The 21,101-nt window shown below is 59.2% G+C and overlaps 1 protein-coding gene across 2 annotated transcripts in view; it reads right to left on the bottom strand.

Annotated features, from left to right (window-relative positions):
- Window positions 1-7,446, bottom strand: part of PSTPIP1 (proline-serine-threonine phosphatase interacting protein 1) — a 30,783-nt gene extending 23,337 nt beyond the window's left edge. Inside the window, exon 1 of one of the 2 annotated variants that reach the window (XM_051834615.2) lies at window positions 7,050-7,446. In XM_051834615.2, the coding sequence (XP_051690575.2) occupies window positions 7,050-7,060 (11 nt within the window). In that variant the 5' untranslated portion in view covers window positions 7,061-7,446. The remainder of the gene's footprint in view (window positions 1-7,049) is intronic. The other variant, XM_051834613.2, reaches the window with a different exon arrangement.
- Between the last annotated feature and the right edge of the window lie 13,655 nt (window positions 7,447-21,101).

Genomic DNA, 21,101 nt, shown 5'->3' with positions numbered 1-21,101 from the left:
ACAAAAAGTCTTTACAGAACTTGGACTCCATGTCCGCTTTCTCACATTGAGCTGTTCCATGTCATTTTTCGAAGAAGCAATAGATTTTCAGGGTCCAAACATCTAGCCATGTGAAAATGCTTACCCTGCATACGCCCGCGGCCACCCAGCCCCGCCAGGCCTCTCTCTCGTCACCTCCATGGATAATTGCTCTAGCATCCTCTGTGTAGCCTCCTGCTATTAACACAAACCTGCCCCGTGGGCAGTGCTAACCCCACCCCCACCCCCACCCCCACCCCCGACTTTGCACACGTGCTCACAGCTCCCCCAGCTGGAAGGCAGCCTGGGGGGGGGGACAGCAAAGGCTGCCCACCTCCTCCTGCACCATGCACACCCCCCCGTCACGCCCAGCCCCCGCAGCCCTGCCGTCCCGCCTTCCCCATCCACCCAGAAACACCTCCTGCCCTGGGCACCCCAGGGAAACCCTGGGACTCAAAGGTCTGCCCTTCGTAGTGCTGTCCAGAACAGGTAAGGACCAGCAGGAACCTAAATGTCCAACAACACAGGGCTGGAAGGGTACACCACAGCGTGGACCAAGTTCAAAGGCAGGAGACCCCGGCAGCCACCGACCGAGGCACGCTGAAGGCGAGGCACCCATGTCCCCACTCACGGCATTTGCAAGGCACTAAGCTACAAAGCATATGCGACTCTGGCACCCCATACAGGCACTGGTTCAAGTCCCGGCTGCTCCACTTCCCACGCAGCCGATGAGAGCTGAGGTGTGTGGGCCCTGCCACCCACGTGGGAGACCTGATAGAGTTCTTGGCTTCTGACTTTAGCTGTTGTGGGCATTTGCAGGGGGGTGAACCAACGGTTGGATGATCCCTGTCTCTCCTCTCCCTCTGTAACCTTTTCAAATAAATAAAGATTTATTTATGTGAAAGTCAGAGTTAAAGAGGGAGAGATCTGCCATCCTCTGGTTCACTCTCCAAATGGCTGCAATAGATGGGGCTGGTCAGGCCAAAGCCAGGAGCTTCATCCGGGTTTCCCACATGGGTGCAGGGGCCCAAGCTCTTGGGTCGTCTTCTGCTGCTTTCCCAGGCGCATTAGCGGGAAGCTGGATTGGAAGCGGAGCAGCAGGAACTCCAACTGGTGCCCTTACGGGATGCCGGCATTGCAGATGGTGGCTTAACCCCCAGAGCCACAAGGCCAGCCCCAACAAATAAATATTTTTTTAAAAATGGTTCAGATGGTAAATTGGATGGGCCAAACTCCCGGAGAGGGAAAAGCAGGGTTTCAGTATCATAGATGCTACCTGGTGGTTATTCGGAAATCGCTGGCGTCTGTTCTACCCAAACTTGGCTGCCTGTTTTGCCAGCTGAGGTCCTCCGGGCTCTCTGTCCCTCGGGTCGTGGGCTGGGTGTGACCCTGTCACCTGTTGGCGTGCACCCCTCACACCAAGTCCTGCTCAGGCAAAGGGCAGGGCCACGACGGGGAGGCCTCCATGATCGGAAGGGACTCACGTCCGGCACGATTGACTCTGAAATCGCCGTCTCAACTCCCTCTCCCTGCACACAGCAGAGCCACCTCCCGCTAACTACGGCATCCGACTCAGGGCATCTGACAGATCGTTCGCCTGGTCTGTTGGACACTGTGTGTGTTGCAATCCACCATGCACCTGAGCTGGCAGAGAGAGCGGGAGGGAGAAGGTCACACGGGGTGCAGGATACCTGGTAGCTGCATGAAGTGGCCACGTGGCACACCTCACACCTGCTCCCAGGCGACAGGGATAGGGGCGCACTCTGGCCCATCTGGCTCCATTTTCTCACTTTCCAGGTCACAGATGAACGAATTTCATTTCTTGGGAAGGTGTAGACATCACGGGGCTCGCCTTGTGGTGCCGTGTGTTAAACTGCCACTTGCAATGCTGGCATCCCATATCAGGGCACCAGCCGAGTCCCAGCTGCTCCGCTTCCAATCCAGCTCCCTGCTAATGCACCTGGGAAGGCAGCAGAGGATGGCCCAAGTGCTTGGGCCCCTGCACCCATGTGGGAGACCTGGACGGAGTTCCCAGCTCCTGACCTGCTGCTGTGGGCACTCGAAGAGTGAACCAGCAGAGGGAAGAACTCGATCTCGCTCACTCGGCCTTCCAGATAAAGTAAATAAATCTCTTAAAATGTCTTTTAAAAAGAAGGTTCCATCTGTCACTAAATGGCCAGGACAGAGCAGGTGCCTGGGGCTGGGGAGGAGGGCTCCTGGCTGGGGCCCCTCTAGCCCCTTCTCAGTCACTTCCTAAATGGGGAACCTCAGGGACGCAGGACTGGGAAGAGGAAGAGGCCCCAGCACACGGGAAAGGGGACGCTGAGCGAAGGCAGGCCCAGCCCATCCCGCTTCCACCTGCCCGCATCAGTGGGCTCCCCCCAGCTTGGCCCAAAGGTTTCCACATGGAGCCAGAGCTGGGCTCAGAGGGAGTGTGATGACCTCGTGTCCGAGGGACCCCCAGGCCTGTTTCTCTACCTCCCCAACCACGGCTCCCCTCCATGGTGGCCGAGAGCCACTGCCCTGCACGGGGCCTGGGCTCTTTAGGCCCTGAAGGGCACAGTGGGCTAAGCCACCACTCGGGACACCCCCATCCCACCTTGGAGCACCCGGGTCCGGTCCTGGCTGCTCTGAGCCATCCAGCCCCCTGCTAATGCTCCTGGGAGGCAGTGTGATGGTGCCTGGGCTCCTGCCACCCACGTGGGAGACCCAGAAGAAGCTCCTGGCTTCAGCCTGGCCTAACCCTGGTCATCGCAGCCATCTGGGGAGTGAACCAGCGGATGGAAGACCTCTCTCTCTCTCCCTCTCTTGCTGTCACTCTGCCTTTCAAATAAATCTTAAGAAAAGCGTGGCCCACAGCTACTTTCCCTCTTCAAACTTTTGCCAGGGCCACTGGACACACGGGGGGTCAGTGCAGCTCGGAGTCTGTGCCCCGAGCGCTCCCTCTGCCTGGCACAGGCCATCACACTCAATGGTCGGCCATGACCCCATTGCGATCGCAGTCTCACCCGCCCGTGTGGACGTGAGGGTGACCCTCCAGGGTCCAGCTCAAAGGACATTGGTGGAATTTGTGGAACTACAGGGAAGCAAAGGACGACACAGGCCCGGGAAGGCAGGGGCGCCGTGGAGACCCCAGCTGCCGGCTCGTCCCACTGGGAGCAGAGCCACAGGTGGGCAGGGGAGGCAGCGCTCTGCCTTGGCGGGCTCAGTGCAGGGGAGACCATGGAGACCCCTCTTAGCTGGACGCCCGGTGTTTATTCTTGGCCTGGTCTTTCTCACGGGCCCACAGGTCTTGCCACATCTTCCTGCAGAGCGGCAATGCTCTTTATAGCACACGTGCATGTGTGCGGCAGAAATCAAGTTATCCCTCCCTCCTGCAGTGGCCAGCCCACGGCCTCCCTCCCCGGCAGCCTGCTCTGCGGCAGGCGACACAGGCTAGAAATAAACACCCCGTGGCCGCCGTGAGGGCTGTATGAGCACAGGCGCTGAGCGACAGGGCTGTGTCTGCTCCTATGCTGACCACCCTCACCACTTCTGAGCCGGGACACCTGCTGGCAAGGCGTCCTCCGCCTGCCTTGCTGTGGTGCAGCCGGCCACCTGCGAAGCCGCCTCGGACAGTTCAGGTCCACTGGTATTTATCCGTCCCTGCAGTACCAGGGGACTTAAGAAAACACGTGAACAGACATGGTAAAGGGAATGAAAAGGTGGTTTATTTGGAGCAAAGACTGTTGAAGTCCATGCATTTAGCAGGTCCTCAAGAAGTTGACGGAAAGACTCACGATGCAAAAACTACGCACGCACGGGTTTCAAAATTTCCTGCACCAAAATAAACACATCTTCAAAATAATTTAGTTCTTTACCTGAAAGGGGGAGAGTTTCTAGCTGCTTGTTCACACCCCAAATGCCCAAGGCCAAACTGGAAGCTGAGAACTCACTCCAGGTCGCTCACGTGGTGGCAGGAACCCGACTATGGAGCCGTCTCCACTGCCTCCCAGGGTCTGCGTTAGCAGGAAGCTGGAGTCAGGAGCTGGAACCAGGAATCACACCCAGCTACGCCAATGTGGGACGCCGGCTTTTTTTTTTTTTTTTTTTTTTTTTTTTTGACAGGCAGAGAGAGAGAGACAGACAGAGAAGAAAGGTCTTCCTTCCGTTGGTTCACCCCCCAAATGGCAGCTACGGCCAGTGCTGTGCCAATCTGAAGCCAGGAGCCAGGTGCTTCCTCCTGGTCTCCCATGCGGGTGCAGGGACCCAAGCACTTGGGCCATCTTCCACTGCACTCCTGGACCACAGCAGAGAGCTGGACTGGAAGAGGAGCAACCGGGACAGAATCCGGCACCCCGACCGGGACTAGAACCCAGTGTGCGGTGCCGCAGGTGGAGGATTAGCCTAGTGAGCCACGGAGACACTGGCATCTTAACCACTATGCTAAATGTCTGCTCTGAATGGAAATATTATTATTATTATTATTATTAAGAGGCAGAGAGACAGGTGTGGCGGGGAGAAAGGGGACAAGCACTCCCATTGCCAATTCTGTCTCCAAAGGCCCACAGTAGACAGGACTGGGCCAAACTGCAGCTGGGGCCCAGGAACTGAATCGAGGCCCCTCAGGTGGGTGCCAGGGGCCCAACTACTTGAGCCACCATGGCTGCCTCCCAGTCTACACTGGCGGGAGCTGGAGCTGGGAGCTGAAGCCAGCGGTCAAGCCCAGGGACTCCACTGTGGTATGCAAGCGTCCTGACCTGCGTCCTAACCACTGGACCCAAGCCCCACCCCCAAGTCTAGCTTTGAGTTCTACTTTCCATGAGCTTTTCCCTTGTTCCCTGGACCTGGGCAGACCCCTCCTCCTCCTCCTCCTCCCCCTCCCATCCAGGACAAAACCTGGGGGTAAAACTAGAGTTCCTGAGCCCTGGCTACAAGCTCAGGGCATTTTTTTTTTAAGACTCATTTATTTATTTGAAAGGCAGAGTTACAGAGAGGCGGAGAGAGAAAAGTTTCCCATCCGTTGGTTCACTCCCCAATTGGCCGCAATGGCCAGAGCTGCACTGATCCAAAGCCAGGAGCTTCTTCTGCGTCTCCCACGCGGGTACAGGGCCCCAAGCACTTGGGCCATCTTCCACTGCTTTCCCAGGCCACAGCAGAGAGCTGGATCAGAAGTGGAGCAGCTGGAACTTGAATCAGCACGCACATGGGATGCCGGCACTGCAGGTGGCAGCTTTACCCACTACACCACAGTGCCGGCCCCTGAGGGTGTCTTCTAAGAAAAAAGCACATGTGGGCTGGCAGGTGGCACAGCGAGTCAAGCTGCCACCTGCAGCGCCAGCATCTCATACAGGCACTGGTTTGTGTCCCGGCTGCTCCACTTCTGATCCAGCTCCCTGCTAACATGCCCGGGAACAGCAGCAGGAGATGGCCCAACTGTGCAGGGAGAGGCCAGGGAGCAGAGCAGAGGGCTAACTCAGCCCGATGGGGCTTAGTCCCAGCTGTGGGACCTCGCCCCTGCAGCTCTCTCCGCCTCCGTTTCCTGAATACTAGGGATAGCAACTGCACCTACTGCACGGCCCAAGGTTGTTAGGCACCCAAGGAGAGCCCGTACCCGCTGCCCTGAGAACAGCACCCAGTGAACCTTAGCTTTCATGAGGGGAGAGCGTCAGAACACCCAGAGGCAGTCATGTTGACCATGACCTTCAGGGGTGCCTGCCCACACTCCCCTGCTCCGGCTCTCCCTGGGGAAGCCAAGTCCTCCCCCCAGACCCAGGCCCAGGGAACCAGCCAGAGGTGCAGGGAGCTCAGTGTGGGTGGTGCTTGGCTCAGAAGCCATGGCTGCCACACCCTGCTCCCCCCCTCACCCCCACAGACTTCCCTCCTCCCTGCTCTGCTCCAGGGAAGACCTGGGGCTCGGGGCAGGGACAGAGTCCTGGACATAAAACTGGCACGGTCTCCTGGCTGCCCTGGGCACCAGAGTGGCCCCGGTTTCCTGGCTTGTACCCCGCCCCCCGCCGCCTTCCAGGACAGGGCAGCACCATGACGACTCACCCCGCCCCCGCCCCGGCCCAGCGCCCGCCCTGTACTAGGGATGGCCCCTTTCCTCTCTTTGGTATATAGAGAGAAACTGAGGCTCGGGGGGCCCCGTGCAGCCTTGAAGGCAGGGCGGGGAAGCCGGCCATGCACCCTTAGCCCTTGTCCTGTCTGTGGCCACAGGAGAGGGTGCAGGGAGGGCCGGGCGGGGGGCTGAAGCCAGCGCCCTGGACAGCTGGCTTTATTCCCCAGCTCTCCCTGGAGAGGGCCCCACGTTTCCCCAAGAGCCGCTGGGAGCTTGAGGCACGGAGCGGAGGCCGGAGGGTGCTAGAGCAAGGCTGAGGTCCAGACCCAGGCCAGGCTTGCAGGCTCTGCCTGGGCTAAGCCCCTGGACCAGCACCATCAGCCGGGGCCCTTATTTTGTGGACGAGAGGACTTGATTCATGCCAGTGCTGAATCTAAGAAAGCAAGCGAGGAACTGCCCAGCCCAGCTGCCTCGTGGAAGGACGCTGGGGCCCACAGGGCCAGCGGTGGTGCGAGGGGAGGGGCGTCATCCTTTGGTGCAGGGCAAGGTGCACCTTGCTTCCTCCCCCTGCCTGGCTGCTGTCTCCATTGTTATCTGTCTCCGTTACATGGCTGGAGACACTAAGGCTCAGCGGCATAAAATGACTTGCCCAGCCCGTAAATAACGGAGCCAAAACCCAAACCCAAGCCCGGTGCCCCCTTTCCCTGGTGCTACCTTCAGCCCCCACCCACACACGGCAAAGGCTCCTGCTGGGGCGGGGTGGGGGAGGCAAAGGGTGTCCCACGGGACAAGTTCCCTCCCCACCAGGCGACAAAGTCAGCACCCTGGGCAAGGCGCCACCTCCGCCTCCCAGCTCACAGGGGACAGTGGCCCAGGCTACCTCCGCGGCAGTTAAGACCAGACCCAGCCACCGAGCGGCAGCCCCGACAACTGCCAGGGGAACTGGGCCTGGCCCCGCCACTTGTCCGTCATCCTCGTCGCCTCCACTCACCCAAAACGCATCTCGGAACTGCAGCTGGGGCATCATCCTTGGGTCTCCGGCGGCGACGACGCTGGCGCTGTGGCCACAGGCAGGGCTGCCCGAGGGCCAGGAGCCAGGAGCCAGGAGCCCTGGCCAGGCCTCCCCCCCTTCCCTCCACCAGCCGGCGCCGGCTGCAGCGCTCAGGAGGCAGCTGTGGCCAGAGAGAGCTGGAGGGGGAGAAGGCCTGACCTGTTTCCTCGGGGCCGGGATCAGCAGCAAAATGAGGAAGGAACGGTGTCCGGCCCGGCCCTTGCCAGCCCTGCGGGGCCAGAGGGCACAGCCCGGGAGCCGGGGACCGAGCCGGGGAGGGCAGCCCCAGGGAGGCCAGGGCAGAGGGGCAATGAGGTCTGTGCAAGGCGGTTTGTGCAAGCGCCCCGGGCGGGCCTTGGCCCACAGGAAGTGGAGGCGCTGAGCTCCCCTGTGCGGCCCGCCCACCACCTGCCGCTTTGCTGCCTGTCTCTGCTCGCCCTTCCAGCCCCTGCTCCCTCCAGCCTCAGGGGGCTGGGGACCCGGTGAGGGTGTAGACAAGCAGGGCCTGGGACCCTCCCCAACCGAGCCCCAGCCCAGCCTGCCCCCCCAGGGGAGGCCACTCTCCCCACCCCCAGCCCTTCGTCCTCAGACCTCTTCCTGCCCTCAAAGAGCTCCCGGTCTGGGGGCAGACCCGTGCCCCAGGGGGCAGTGGGGCACAGCATGGCGGGGGTAGGGGGAGCAGGCACCCTTCAAGAGCTTGATCCAGACCTTACGCCACTCCCACACAAACGCTGCTGACCACGGGGTCTGGGCTCCGGGAACCTGACTGGGCCGTGAGGGAGGCAGAAGCAGGATTCCGGAAACCCGGGGTGAGGCCCTCGCTTTCGATAGCCGAGGGACCCTCGAACTCCGCGTCTCTGTTTCCCCATGGGCCCCCCCAGAGTCTTCGGAAAGGAGGTGGTGACAAGGTCATGTCAGGAACTTCGGGTGGGAGGCACAGACACACCCCTCCCGAGGAGCCAGCGCCTGCCCACCCCACAGCAGCCCTCGGTGGGGAGCCCCGAGGCCCGGGCACACTGGCAACACAGGCGAGTCAGATGCTGCCCGCAAATTGGTGCTCTTGCCACTGTCTGCCTCGCTGTTGACTACACGTGAGCACTCAGCTGCCAGGTAGGGGCACGCCCAAGCAGCCGACCCAGGTGAGAACACTGCCCTGGAGCCCCCTCCCCTCGGGGAGCCTCCGGTTTGCCCTAGCAATCAGCTCCAGCTATCAGACACACCTGCTGGACAAGCTGAAGTCACTTTGAACCTCAAAGGCCCTCAGCTGAGGCTGCACCTGCCCTCCCCGGGGCACCGCCGCTCCTCTCCCTGGAGCTGGTCCTCCCTCGGTCAAACGGGGCGGGGTCTTGGCAGCAGAGGCCCTCGGTTAATAGTGGCCTCCCCCTCCCCGGGGCGGGGCAGGATTCTCCCCAGCTGGGCTCCTTTCCCCGCCTCTCCAGGCGACCTCCCTGTCACCTCCGTAGAGATGTCTGCTTCAACAGTCAGGCTGCACACACACACACACACGGGCTTCTCTGTCCCCAGCCCCCGACCTTGCTTGCTCCTACCCTACACTCGGGAGCCTGCCTTTCCCAGCTGCGCTGGTCCAGACAGGGCCGCCCTGGACGGACGCCACGCCGGTCGGTGGTGGCTGGAGCCACGGGAGAAGGAAGTGATGAGAGGAACAGCTGGAGAGACGCTGAAGTCCTGGCCAGAGAGAGCCCCTCCCTGCCCCCCTCCCCCCGCCACCCTCACCTTTTGCAGCTCCCACGCTGGCCGCTGGCCGCCCGGAATGGTCGGCTCGTCTTCGGCGCGCTCACCAGGCCATCAATGGGCGTCTCACCCACCCTGCGGGGTGCACACTGTCATTATCCCCACTTTGCAGGTTAAAATACCCAGTGATTAAAAGCTTGCTGAAGTTCCTTTAAGGTCTCGCGGCCAGTAAGCGGAGGCCCCGGGTCTCTGTCTGATGCCAGCGCACACGAACTTAAACTCCACAGTTATCTTTCACCAGCTGCCTTCTGTTTTAAAAAAAGCTTCCAAGGTGGGCATTTGGCCTAGTGGTTAAGACCCAGTTCGGGCCACTGACAGCCCATATCGGAGTGCCTGGGCTTGAGCCCTGGCTCCCCTCCCAATCCCATCTTCCTGCTGATGCCCACCCTGGGAGGCGGCAGGTGGTGGCCCACGTGCTCAGTCTCACCGGCTGGAAGAGGGTCCACCTGCTCGTCCTCCGCCGCCTTCGGCTGGCTCGGGACCCCCTAGCTGGGGCAGTGCTGGGTGCTGGAGCCAACCCCAGCTTCCTCTCGGCTCAGGGCCTCCTGCTGGAACCTGCAGGGCTGGGAGCCCACGGGGGAGGCAGATTCGCTCTCAGTACAGACCGATGACAGGTTCCAGAAAGATCTCTCTGTGTGGCGAGAGCCTCGGAGCAGGAGAGACCTGAAGAAGGAGGTGGCTAACACAGGGAGGGGAGCAGGCAGGGGCAGTGGCCGCCCACCCGCACGGCAGGCCTGGGCCCCCTGGGGAGAGGCCTGTCCTGGAAATCAGCTTTCGAGTGAGGGAGTTGCAGCTGCTCCATGAGCTGCAGGCAGCAGGCGGTGGGGGGGCCCGCGGAGCCCAGCCCCGTGTGCGCGGCGCTGAGCACAGCTGTCCAGGGGGAAGTGGGGAAGCAGAGACCAAGAGCGCAGCTCAGCTTCGGAAGCCGCTCGGGGAGCAGCAGCAGGGACCCCCCGTTCCCCGCACCTGATCCCCCCCATTGCTCCCTACCAGGAGCTGAGGAGGCCAAAGTGGGTAGTAACATTAAAAATGGGAGACCTCGTCCTGAAAAGGCCGGAAGAGACAGCTATCAAGGGAAAGACACACGGGTTAGTGCTCCCCTGCGGGGGCTGTCCCACCTGCCTGGGCTTCTGTATTTACTATGAGTTGTGGCACTCTGGGGACCTCCCCTCACCCAACCTCCCACCACCTGCCTGACCCAGCAGGGCTGGGGAAGTTGACCCACCTGTTTCCCCTCGGTGTGACCCCGGGCCGGACAGGCTCACGTGTGACAAGCAGAGGAGACGTGGGAAGGTTTAGGTCCCTAAAGAAACGGTCTCCCTTACAGCCAGGACTGGGGGAGGGCCCTCCTGCTTCCCGACCCTCTGAGAAGACTCCTAGGAAAGAAACAGGTGCCACGGCCTGGGCCCAACGTGCTGGCTCTGAGGCTCTGCCGGTGCCAGTGCCCCGTGCCTAAACCCTACCCTAGGGATTTACCCTAGCCGCTGCGAACTTGGTTCTCTAACTGGGGAAAGCAGGTACACACGTTCCCCGAGGCTGGAAGAGGGGCTGTCGGGGAAGAGCCCCCGGAGCTGGGGCTGCACGCTGGGCGCTGTTGTTCTGGAAGACTCGGAAACAAGTGTGGAACTTTCTGGGGAGGGGAGGAGACTGCAGAGACGGGTCTGGAGGCTCCTTGCTGACATCCGGGGAGCCAGGCGGCCCTGGCGCTGAGTTTGGTTTGGGAAACCCAGGGGCAGGAGGCCGACGCCCACTGCCAATGTCCCCCACCAGCGTTTACTGCGCCTTCCTGGCTGGGGTCCTGGAAGTGCGCAAGGCCTGCTCCTGCAAGTCTGATGGGGGAGGCGGCCTAGCGTGCATGCCAGCCGGCAGGAGGGAGGTGGGCCTGAGCAAAGGTGATTCCATCTCATCCTCCCAGCTGCCGTGCGAGGCGCTGTGGCCCCATTCAACAGACGAGGAGACTGAGGCTCAGAGAAGTCAGTTCAGCTGCTGGAGTCCCCACGGGTGAGGGGTCAGGGCCTGGGGCACAGGCCCCAGGAGGACAGCGAGGAGGAAGTGCAGGGCGGGGTGGGGCTCGGGAGGCCCCAGTGGGGGCCCAGGGTGTGGCCCTGGGTGCTGAGGGTGTGACACAGACTCTGGTTCTCAGTTTGCACCAAGCGAGCCGTTGCAGAAGCTGAGCGCCTGCGCGCCAAGACGGCTGGGAGCTTTGAGAGTCCCAGCCGCAGCCGCCCACGCCGGGCCGTCAGGCTTCCCCGAGGAGGTGCTGAGGCCCAGCCGTGTGAGCGGGGGGGGGGGGGGGGGGGTCCTCGGGGCTGGGGCGGGGGGGACAGGGATCCCAGCCAGCAGCTCGCTGCTCAGGGGCCCCTCTGGAGGGTCTGTGTGAGGGAAAACCCAGGAAGCAAGTCCCAGCAGGATGCCCTGAGCGCGTGGCGGCTGGGGCACGCAGGCCACAGCAGGTGCGATTGCTTTATTTTCTAAAAATAGTTACCTTATTTATGAGAGAGGGCGGGGGAGAGAGAGGGAGACACTTTATTATTTAGATAGGGAAACTGAAGCTCAACAGGTGGGAGGGGCCAACTGGCCTGATTGACAGGGAGGGCGGGGCAGCTGATTCTGCTTGCTTCCTTCTCTCCCAAGAGCTTCCCGACAGGCGTCCAGCACCCGCCCCAGGTGATCAAGTTTTGAGCACTTGATTTCAGCTCCGTGCCCGGGAGGGTCTAGGGATCACCTGGAACCTGGGGTGCAAGGTGGGCGGGAGACCCCGACTTCAGTCTGGGCTGAGAGTGGAGGGGGGGCCCCCTGCAGGAGCAGGGAGCCCGGGCGTGCGGGGTGGGGGATAGTGGAGCCGGGTCAGAGGTGGGCAGAACTCAGAGACAGCCACACCCCACCTGGAGCTGCAGTAGAGAGAACACAACAACCAGAGACAAGAAAGACAAGCGGCCCCTGCCCCCAACACTAACGTGAAAAGTGGGTGCTGGCCGTGAGGAGTGAGGCAGCGCCCACGGGATCCTGTCTCGGGCGGGGAGCCGTCCTAGGCTCTGCTTCTGTAACTCCATCTCAGCTCTGTCCTAGCAGCCTGCCCCAGGGGGCCCCACGGCCATTGGAAGTGTGGTCCTACGTCATGCAGGTGGCAATGTAAACCCACCAATTCTGTGACGGCGAAGGCGTGACGCTGATGAACCTGTACATGTTAATAAACCGCTTGGCTCCTCCGCTGTCTCTGGTGCCTGTTTGAACAAAGGGCGTTTCCCACCCAGGTTTCTGTCCCAGGGCCTCCTGCTCTGCAGAGCGCATGGGCGGGCGTGGTGTCTAACAGGTGACTCTTAACAAGGTGTTGAGAGCCTGCCCCACCACCCCATGTCCCACAGGCAGCCCAGATCCCCCTTCAGGAGGGACAGGATTTGCTGTCCCAGGCCACATGCTATGGACATGAGCCCGGTGGGAGCTGCAGCTGCCTCTCTACCTCCTGCTCCCCCAAGTGCCGGCTCTGTCCTGGCTTCCCCAGGCAGGGTCAGCCTCTAAGCACACCCCTCCCCTGTGACTCCCCTCCAACAATCCTCCAGGAGAGGTATGGGGTCGCCTGGCTCCTCAGAGCCCCAGGGCAGAGAAGCAATGGGGGAGGGGGAGTCACTCATGTGTTGTGGGTGGTGCCAAGCCAGAGGGTGTCCCGGATGGAAGGACCACCCATGCCCAGAGACTCACAAGGCTCCCACAGGGAGCTGAGCAGAGAACAGGTGCTGGGTGGCCTGTTGGAGCCCCCTGGTGTGTTAGGAAGCTGGCGCAGTTGTAGCCAGGTGGCCGCATGGCCCAACTACCTGATCCAGGCTCCACCCCCATCCTAATGGGATTCGCTGCTCCTGCTTCCCTGCCCGCCCTCAGGCGAAGTTTTAAAAGGGCCTGTTCCTGCACACGTGCTCTCTTAGCTCTGCTCCCTGCTCTCTTGGTTCTTCTGTCCTGCGCTCTCTTGGCCTCTCTTGGCTCCTCTCCTCCTCTCGTCTCTCTTCTCCCTCCTCTCTGTCTCTCTCTCTTACAGTCTCCTCTTTTTCCTTCACCACCCCTTCACCCCGGTCTGTAGGGTGTTCCCCAATAAACCCTTTCCCTTACTCCGGTGTCCGGTGTGCTTTGCAACAGCTAACATTAATATATAACATGGTGCCCACTGCTGCCCGCAGGCCAGCCTCTGGCCACCTTATGACCTGGGACTGAACCCACCCTTGTCTTTGATCTCACCCTTGCTCCTGACCGTTCCTATGCCCCCACCCCCATCAAGCTCTCTCCGTGTGTCTGTCCTGTTTCCCTCTCCTTCCCACCCCTACCCTGCCTCCCCATGCAGCCTACAAATCTCTTCCTCACTCTGTTCTGACCCCAGTGCCCCTTTGTCCATTGTCTCTGACCTCAGCCTTGGCCTTGGCCTTGGCCTCTGCCCCACTACCATCCACGAGGCTCCTGCAGGCCCAGGCCGGGTCACTGCAGGGACACAGGTGCCTGGGTTAGTGAGGCCTGACCCTGCAGCACCTGCTTCCTGAGGGCTGGAGGCCATTATTATGCTCCTACAGTGTGCCGGCCCTGTGTCCGCACAGGGTCGCCACACCAGGGCGGATGAGGAAGCCGGGCTCAGGAGGAGGGCGGTGGGAGCACCCCAGGCCGTGCGCAGGCTCCCCACCTTCTCTTCTGTAACCCCGGGGCCCCCACACAGGGCTGGCAGTGCCATCCAGCTGCAGGCACACCAAACTCAGAAAGTCACCTGGACGTTCAATATTGATGTATTTTAAATAGCGCATATGAGGACATGTCAAACATTCCATGGGAAATCAAATTTGAAACCTGCATATAACAAGAATCTTCAGAAATGCATAGAAAATGCTTACTATAAAAAAACTAGGGAAGATTTCAAATTTTTTGCACCAAAATAAATCTATCTTTTAATTCTGTTTTCCATAAACTTTTTGAAGTGCTTTTTTTTATGGTGTTCCTGGAATTTTATGACTAGAAATTTACTGCAAGGAAATAACAAGAAACATGGCGGGGTGAGGGGGCCAGCGCTGTGGTGGAGCAGGTTAAGCCACAGCCTGCCTTGCCGGAATCCCATATGAGTTCGAGTCCCGGCTGCTCCACTTCCGATCCAGCTCCCTGCTAAGGCTCCTGGGAAGGCAGCAGAAGATGGCCCAAGTGCTTGGGCCGCTGCATCCACCTGGGAGGCGGGCTTAGAGCTTGTTGCTCCTGGCTTGATCTCTCTCTCTCTGTAACTGCCTTTCAAATAAATGAATAGCTCTTTTAAAAAACAAAAACGAGAGAGAAACATTGGGAGACAAATATGTACAAAAATGTTCCTGACAGTGTTATTTATCACAAGGAAAAAACAAATCAACAGCAATATTCAAGCTTAAATTGTGCATTTGCTTTATTGAAAATACAGCCACTGAAAATATTTACAAAGGGCTTTGTAATAACACAGGCCCAATATTCATGATGTAATGCCCCTTAAAAGTAGCAGGTTATATTATGCACACAGATTGGTCTCAGCCATAAAAATGCACTCTGCAATGAAATAAACAAGAAGTGAGAGCCTTGGGCAGTGCTGGGTCCCAGGCGCCTCTGCTCGGTGCACGCGACTCCAGCAGCAGTTTCCCGTTTCACTGGGCTCTGCGTGTCTCTCCCTGCTGGGCTGGGAGCACCTGAGCCACACCCAGCACAGAAGGTGGCCCTGCGTGCAAACTCCACCCACCTGGGGCAGTAAGGCGCAAATGAATGAGCAAAAACAGGGACACGGGGGAAGGGCAGGCTCAGCCCCAAGCCACTCACTTCCTGGGAGCCAGAGCTGGCGGGAATGATAGGGTCTTAGAGGCCCCTCCCGGCTTCTTCCCCGGCCTGGCCCCGGCCCTGGCCCTGGGCGCCCTCTCCTCACTGCCGACAAACCGGCAAATCCGAGCCTTGCAGTCCTCGGCTCACACTTGCAGTTGGCAGGTGGAGGAGTCGACATGCAAACTACGCCCGTCTCGGTGAGGGGACTGCAAGCTGGGCGTGTGACAGCGGCACAGGGAACAGCGCCTGGCCCCTGGGGGTAAGTGCACGTCCCCACACCTCCCACAGCTGTGTGCACAGGGTTGCTGGCCACTGTCCCTCTACAGCCTGCACCCCGGGGCTGGCATCTGAAGGTCATCGGAGCCTCCAGGTGGCTTGGTTCAGCTCCAAGAAACACAATGACACGCCCCTCCCAGCACACAGCCTGCAGTGTGACGGCTCAAGGGGTTGGCTTCCTGCTACCCACATGGGAGCTCCCAGTTGCAGGCATAGCAGGTTAAGCCACTTCCTGCAATGTTGGCATCCCACGTGAGCGAGGTTGGAGTCCCAGCTGCTCTGCTTCTGATCCAGCTCCCTGCTAATGTGCCTGGGAAAGAAGCAGAGGATGGCTCAAGTCCTTGGACCCCTGCCCCCGCATGAGAGACCTGGATAGAGTTCCAGGCTCCTGGCTTCAGCCTGGCCCAGCCCAGGCCATTGTGGTCATTCAGGGAGCGAAGCAGTGGATGGAAGATCTTTCCTTCCCTTCCTCTGTGTCACTCTGCCTTTCAAATAAACGAATAAATCTTTTTAAAACATGCAAAAAATTGAAACTCATGCATAACTTTTTTTTAAAAAAAAGATGCATTCATTCATTCGAAAGGCAGAGTGACACACGCACACAGAGAGAGAGAGAGAGAGCGGGAGAGAGAGAGAGAAGGAGAGAGAGATATCTTCCGTCCACTGGGTTCACAGTGGCATGTCAGCCAGGGCTGGGCCAGGCTGAAGTCAGCAGCCAGGAACTCCATCCGGGTCTCCCAGGTAGGTGGCTGGGGTCCGAGTGCTGGGGCCATCTTCCCCTGCCTCCCAGGTGCGTTGGCAGGGAGCTGGACTGGAGTCAGGCGTTCTCATCTGGGATGCCAGGTGGCAACAGCAGCGTAACCCGCTGCACCCCAACACCAGCCCCCAGTTTTTTCATAATATGGATTTTCCATGTGGATTTCAAAATTGTATTGCACCAAAATGCACTTACTGTTGAATTCCATTTTCCACGCACCGTCTGATGCACCCTCATGCACGGACGTCGTGGTGAGGCAGGAAATGGAATTTGGGGGCCGGGCAGGGTCGGTGGGGGTGGGGAGCTGAGCCGCTCTTGCTGTGTGTTTGGAAGGGTCTGGAAGAACAGGGGCGGCCCTAGAGCTGGTGGAGGGAGGTGGCGCTGCTGCAGCCAGGCGGGGGGCTCCCAGGCCGTACCCCAAGTGAGCGGTCCAAGTTCGGGCTCTGCCTTGGCGAGTTCTCCTGCCTCCTTCCCCAGGGCCAGCCCCACCGTGCGGTCGCCCGGGAGCTGCGCTCTGCTCCGGCTCAGGCCTCGGGCGTTGGGGGGATAGCGCCCCTGGAGGCCGGTGCAAACCAGCCAGAGTCCCCGAGGAACCTGGTGCCGGCTTCAGTCCACCGGATGCAGGGCAGGTGCAGGGGACCCAGAGGCGTGCCTGGTCCCAGAGGTCTTCCGCCGCCCCGCCCCCAGTTCTGCGAGCTCGGAGGTGTGCGGAGGCTGTGCCCGGCTCGGCGCTGGGACTCGGCAGCCGTCCCTGCAGAGATGCGGGGCCTTCGGGCTGGAGGCGCGGACGGGGACCCGCAGCTGCTCAGCTCCGGCCCCGCACCCCTGCCTGCGCTGGGGGAGCCCTCCGCCTGGAGCCGCTGGGAGGCCGCGCGGCCTCGGGGCTCCGGGGTTCAGAGGGTCCGTTCTCGGCCCCAGGAAGGGGTTTGGGCGTCCGCTGAGCTGCAGGTTTCCAGACCCGCATCTGCGCCCTAACAGCCCCCCAGTCCTGTTCCCGCGCCTCTAGGGGGTGGATGAGTAAAGTGGGGGAGCCCCGCCCCACCCCCAGCGTCAGGGGTGCGCCTGAAAATCCGAGCGCTCGGTGAGAGGTGTGAGAAAGCGGCGCCTCTTGCGTTGTTACTGCGTCTGGCAATGGACACGTGACTCTAACACCTGCAGGACTTAACCCACCAGGCTTCCAAACAGCTCGCGGGAAACGAGTGTTAGGACAGAACTACATGTAGATTTCAGAATGTTTTTTGCACTAAAATAAACTTATCTTGTGATTCTTTTTTTTTTTTAAGATTATTTATTTGAAAGTCAGAGTTACACAGAAAGAAGAGAGGCAGAGAGAGAGAGAGGTCTTCCATCCGTTGGTTCACTCCCCAATTGGCCACAACAGCTGGAGCTGGGCGGATCCGAAGCCAGGAGCCAGGAGCTTCTTCCAGGTCAGGGGCCCAAGGACCTGGGCCATCTTCTACTGCTTTCCCAGGCCATAACAGATGGGAGGTGGAGCAGCCAGGTCTCGAACCAGTGACCAAATGGGATGCCTGAGCTTCAGGCCAGGGTGTTAACCCACTGCGCCACAGCAGCACCCCCCCCCCCCCCCGCGCGCGCCTTTTTTTTTTTTTTTTTTAACAAGAAAGAAAGAGACATCCACTGGTTCACTCCCCAAATGGCTGCAATGGCTGGAGCTGGGCCAGGCTAAAGCCAGGAGCTGGGCGCCTCCTCTGGATCTCCCGCACGAGTGTAGGAGCCCAAGCACTTGGGCCATTCTCTGATGCTTTCCCAGGCGCCTTAATAGGGAGCTGTATGGAAGTGGAGCAGCCGGGACTTGAACAGCTGTCAATATGGGATGCCAGTGCGGCAGATAGAGGCTTAACCTTCTACCCAGGGCTGGCCCAGTGCTTCTGAGTTATTTTATTTTATTATTTTTCCCCACCAACTTCCTTCCTGTTGCAGACTTGGAATCGCCATTCTTTCCAGGAATCCTAGCTCTTTCATTAGGAAATGGTTTTCCAAGGACCACAGCCTGGGCGCTGGGGTGCTCACTGTTCCTGGATCTTGTCAGAGGTCAGAGCTAGGGCACAGCCCAAGTTCGTGTGGGTACTCCCACTTCCGGTGCACGGCTGCGGGGGTTTTGCACACTTCTTTTTTTCTGGCATCTCGTTTCTCCCGTGTCAGGAATCTCACTTCTCAGGGCGGCATTTGGCACTGGGGACTTAATGTCTGCACTTGGGGTGCCCACACCGCACGTCAGAGTAGCCGGATACTGAGCCAGCTCCTCTGCTTCCAACCCTAGCTTCCTGCTGCACAGCCTGGGAGGCACACACTGGGCCCCGTGCCACCCACATAGGAGATCCTGATTGAGTTCCAGTCTCCCAGCTTTGGCCCGGTCCAATTCTGGCTGTTGTGGGCATCTGGGGCTTGAACCAGGGGATGGAAGACCTCTGTCTGTCTGACTCTCTGCCTTGGAAATTTTTTTTAAAAAAGCAAAGAAAATGGTATCTGGTTTCTCAGAGACACTGGGAACTTTGGAGCTGGAGTTTTGCAGCATTTCCTGTTGGCATTACCCGCATTGAACCGTCTCGGAACGCCAGCCCCGAGCGCCCGCCCGCCTGCCGTGTGAGTGCTGGAGGTGCCTTGTGGATTTGCAGCCGTCAGGGTACCCAGATGACCCTGTCTGGGAGCCGCCGCTGTGTGCTGACGCCACTGCGCAGTCACACAGTTCTGCCCTTTTTTTAAAAAAATTAATTTCGGCATTTGCTTCCACGACATGCTCCCATGGTCCTCAGTCACATATTGAGAGCAAACTCTCATGGAAGCCCAGTTTCCATCCTTATCTCCCACTCCAGTCCCTCCTCCCACGTGGCACTGGCTGAGTTTCTGCTGCGTATCTGTTTTTAATATGAAGGGGCTTTAAGCAGTTCATGGAAAACACGTTATTACCAAAACACTGCTTGGATTTCAAAACTGGGCACCCAAATACAATTTTTTTTTTTTTTTTTTTTTTTTTTTGCTTATTTGTTTGAAGTCAGAGTTAGAGAGAGAGAGATGTTCCGAGGGAGAGAGAATGTTCCATCTGTCACAAACTCCCTCCTCGTTGCTATCAAAGAGCCAGCTGGGTCTGGGCACCTTTGCCGCCGCCATAGCTAAGGTAAGATGGCGCTGTGCCTCCTAAAATGGCCTTGAAGTTGTGAGTTACTAGTTCTTGGGTGAGAAAACCGTCTTACCTTGCAGCTGTGATTTGCTAACTCCTAAGATGACAGTGTGCACCCCGAAACTGCCTGGCTAATTTAGGGTGTAAAAGTAGAAGTAGACAAAGGATCGGGCTTGACTCCTGAGACGCCAGTCTAGTCAAACCCGCATGCGTAAATAAACTGTGTCCTTCCCTCAAAAGTCTCTAGTGCTGCCTGGTTCCTTGGGAGTGCTGTCTATAACACATCCGCTGGTTCACTCCCCAAATGGCCACAACGGCCCGGGGCTGGGCCAGGTCAAAGCCAGGAGCCAGGAACTCCACCCAGCTCTCCCAGGTGGGTGGCAGGGCCCCAGTTCTCAGGCCATCTGCTGCTGCTTCCCCAGGTGCATTAGCAGAGAGCTGGATCAGAAGAGGAGCAGCCGGGACATGAACCTGCACCTGTATGGGATGCTCGCGCCGCAGGCAGAGGCTTAGCCAACTATACCATAGCACCCTCTCTGGTAGGAGCTGTTAGTTATTTATTTGAAAGGCAGAGTGACTGTGACAGAGAGACACAGAGAGCTGCTGGTTCACTCCCCAAACGCCCACAACAGTGGGGATTGGGCCAGGCTCAGGCCAGGGGCCAGAACTCTACCTGCGTCTCCCACATGGGTGGCAGGGACCCAGGGAACTTGGGCCATCTTCTGCTGCTTTCCCAGGTGCATCAGCAGGGAGCTGGACCAAAAGCGGAGCAGCCAGGACTCAAACCTGCACGCCAACATGGGATGCCTGTGCCCTGCCCCAGGGGGAAGAACTTGAAGATGCCAGGCCTAGAGGAAGGCGACGAGGTCACGGGGCTCCCCTCACAAACGGTCAGGCTGTCCTCAACCAAGCCCACTGTACCCACTGTGGTCCTTCCACTTGGTGACACAGTGTCACAACACAGCCAGGACGCCAGTGCCGTGCAGCTGGGACCTTCCAGCTGCCACAATTGTGTGCAAAATTAACCCTCTGCTTTCACAGCCCCACCCAGACACCCTGTCACCCCGGACAGCTCGGAGCACCCCAGGGAGCTCCCAGATGCCTCTCTGTGTTTCTCTGCCACGCGCCTGGTCCTCGTCCTCTTGCGGGTGACAGGGGCAGGACTGTAGCCAGGTGAAGGCACAGCTCCCGTCTTCCCATCCCCCAGCTCAGCTTCTCTCCACAGGAAGGAGCCCTGGCCCTGGGCTGATCCTTTGACATTTAACACATCATTACCCCGCCTTAGTTGTCTCAGTTCTCAATGCTACTTGCTGGTCTCTCTATAACTGGGGGTGTTTTCCTTTCCGCTGTGGGTTCTCGCCCTTTCTAAAGCCGGGAAGCTCCCAGGCAGGTCCAAGCTTCCTCCCTGGGGGCTGCAGCTCCCCCTCCTGCCCCTGCCCATCACAGAGGCCCCCCAGCAAGGGATCTGGGAGGGACGGCAAAGCGGGGGCGCACACTGAGCTGGTGGGGTAAAGGCTCTTTTTTTGGGGGGGATTCTATTTTCATGCATTTGAAAGGCAGAGTACAGAGCTAGAGAGGGAGGGACAGTGGGAAAGACCCGTTTCACTCCCCAAATGGCCTCAATGACCAGTGTTGGGCCAGGGCAAAGCCAAGGAGCCTGCAACTCTATCTGGGTCTTCTACGTGGGTGCAGGGGCCCAATGCTTGGGCCATCATCCTCTGCCTTCCCAGGAACATTAGCAAGGAGCTGGATCAGAAGTGGAGCAGGGGCCGGCACTGTGGCATAGCGGGTAAATGCCTGCAGTGCGGGCATCCCATATGGGTGCCGGTTCGAGACCTGGCTGTTCCACTTCCAATCCAGCTCTCTGTGTTAGGTAGGAAGCTAGATATGAGCTTATGTGTGTATGACAAAGGCCTACAGAGAAGACTTCTATGTCCAGCATATGCATCCACATCTCAAAGCCATCCCGATAACGTTTCAGGGGCAGCCTGGCACTCCTATCCTGCCCTTCTACCTGATAACCTGCCAGGTGGAGGTCCCCGCCCCTTCTGCCTACAAACCTTCCACAACCTCCCAGGTGCAGCCCAGTATCTGCATTTCAAACACCCTGCTCCAGATCCCCATTCTCCAGGGGTCTTGCTCACCCTTCCTCTGAACCCAGGATGGTACCACCTAGGCTTCCTCCTGTCTGATACCTTCAAGGGAAAACTCAGATAGGAGATTCTTAATATCTACATCCATAAAATCCTTTGTTTCAGTAGGAGATGTG

Source organism: Oryctolagus cuniculus, chromosome 12, assembly GCF_964237555.1.
Source record: "Oryctolagus cuniculus chromosome 12, mOryCun1.1, whole genome shotgun sequence".
In the NCBI taxonomy this organism is placed as follows: Eukaryota; Metazoa; Chordata; class Mammalia; order Lagomorpha; family Leporidae; genus Oryctolagus; species Oryctolagus cuniculus.
The sequence above is the reverse complement of the archived record's forward strand: the minus strand, read 5'-3'. Positions and strand labels throughout refer to the sequence as shown.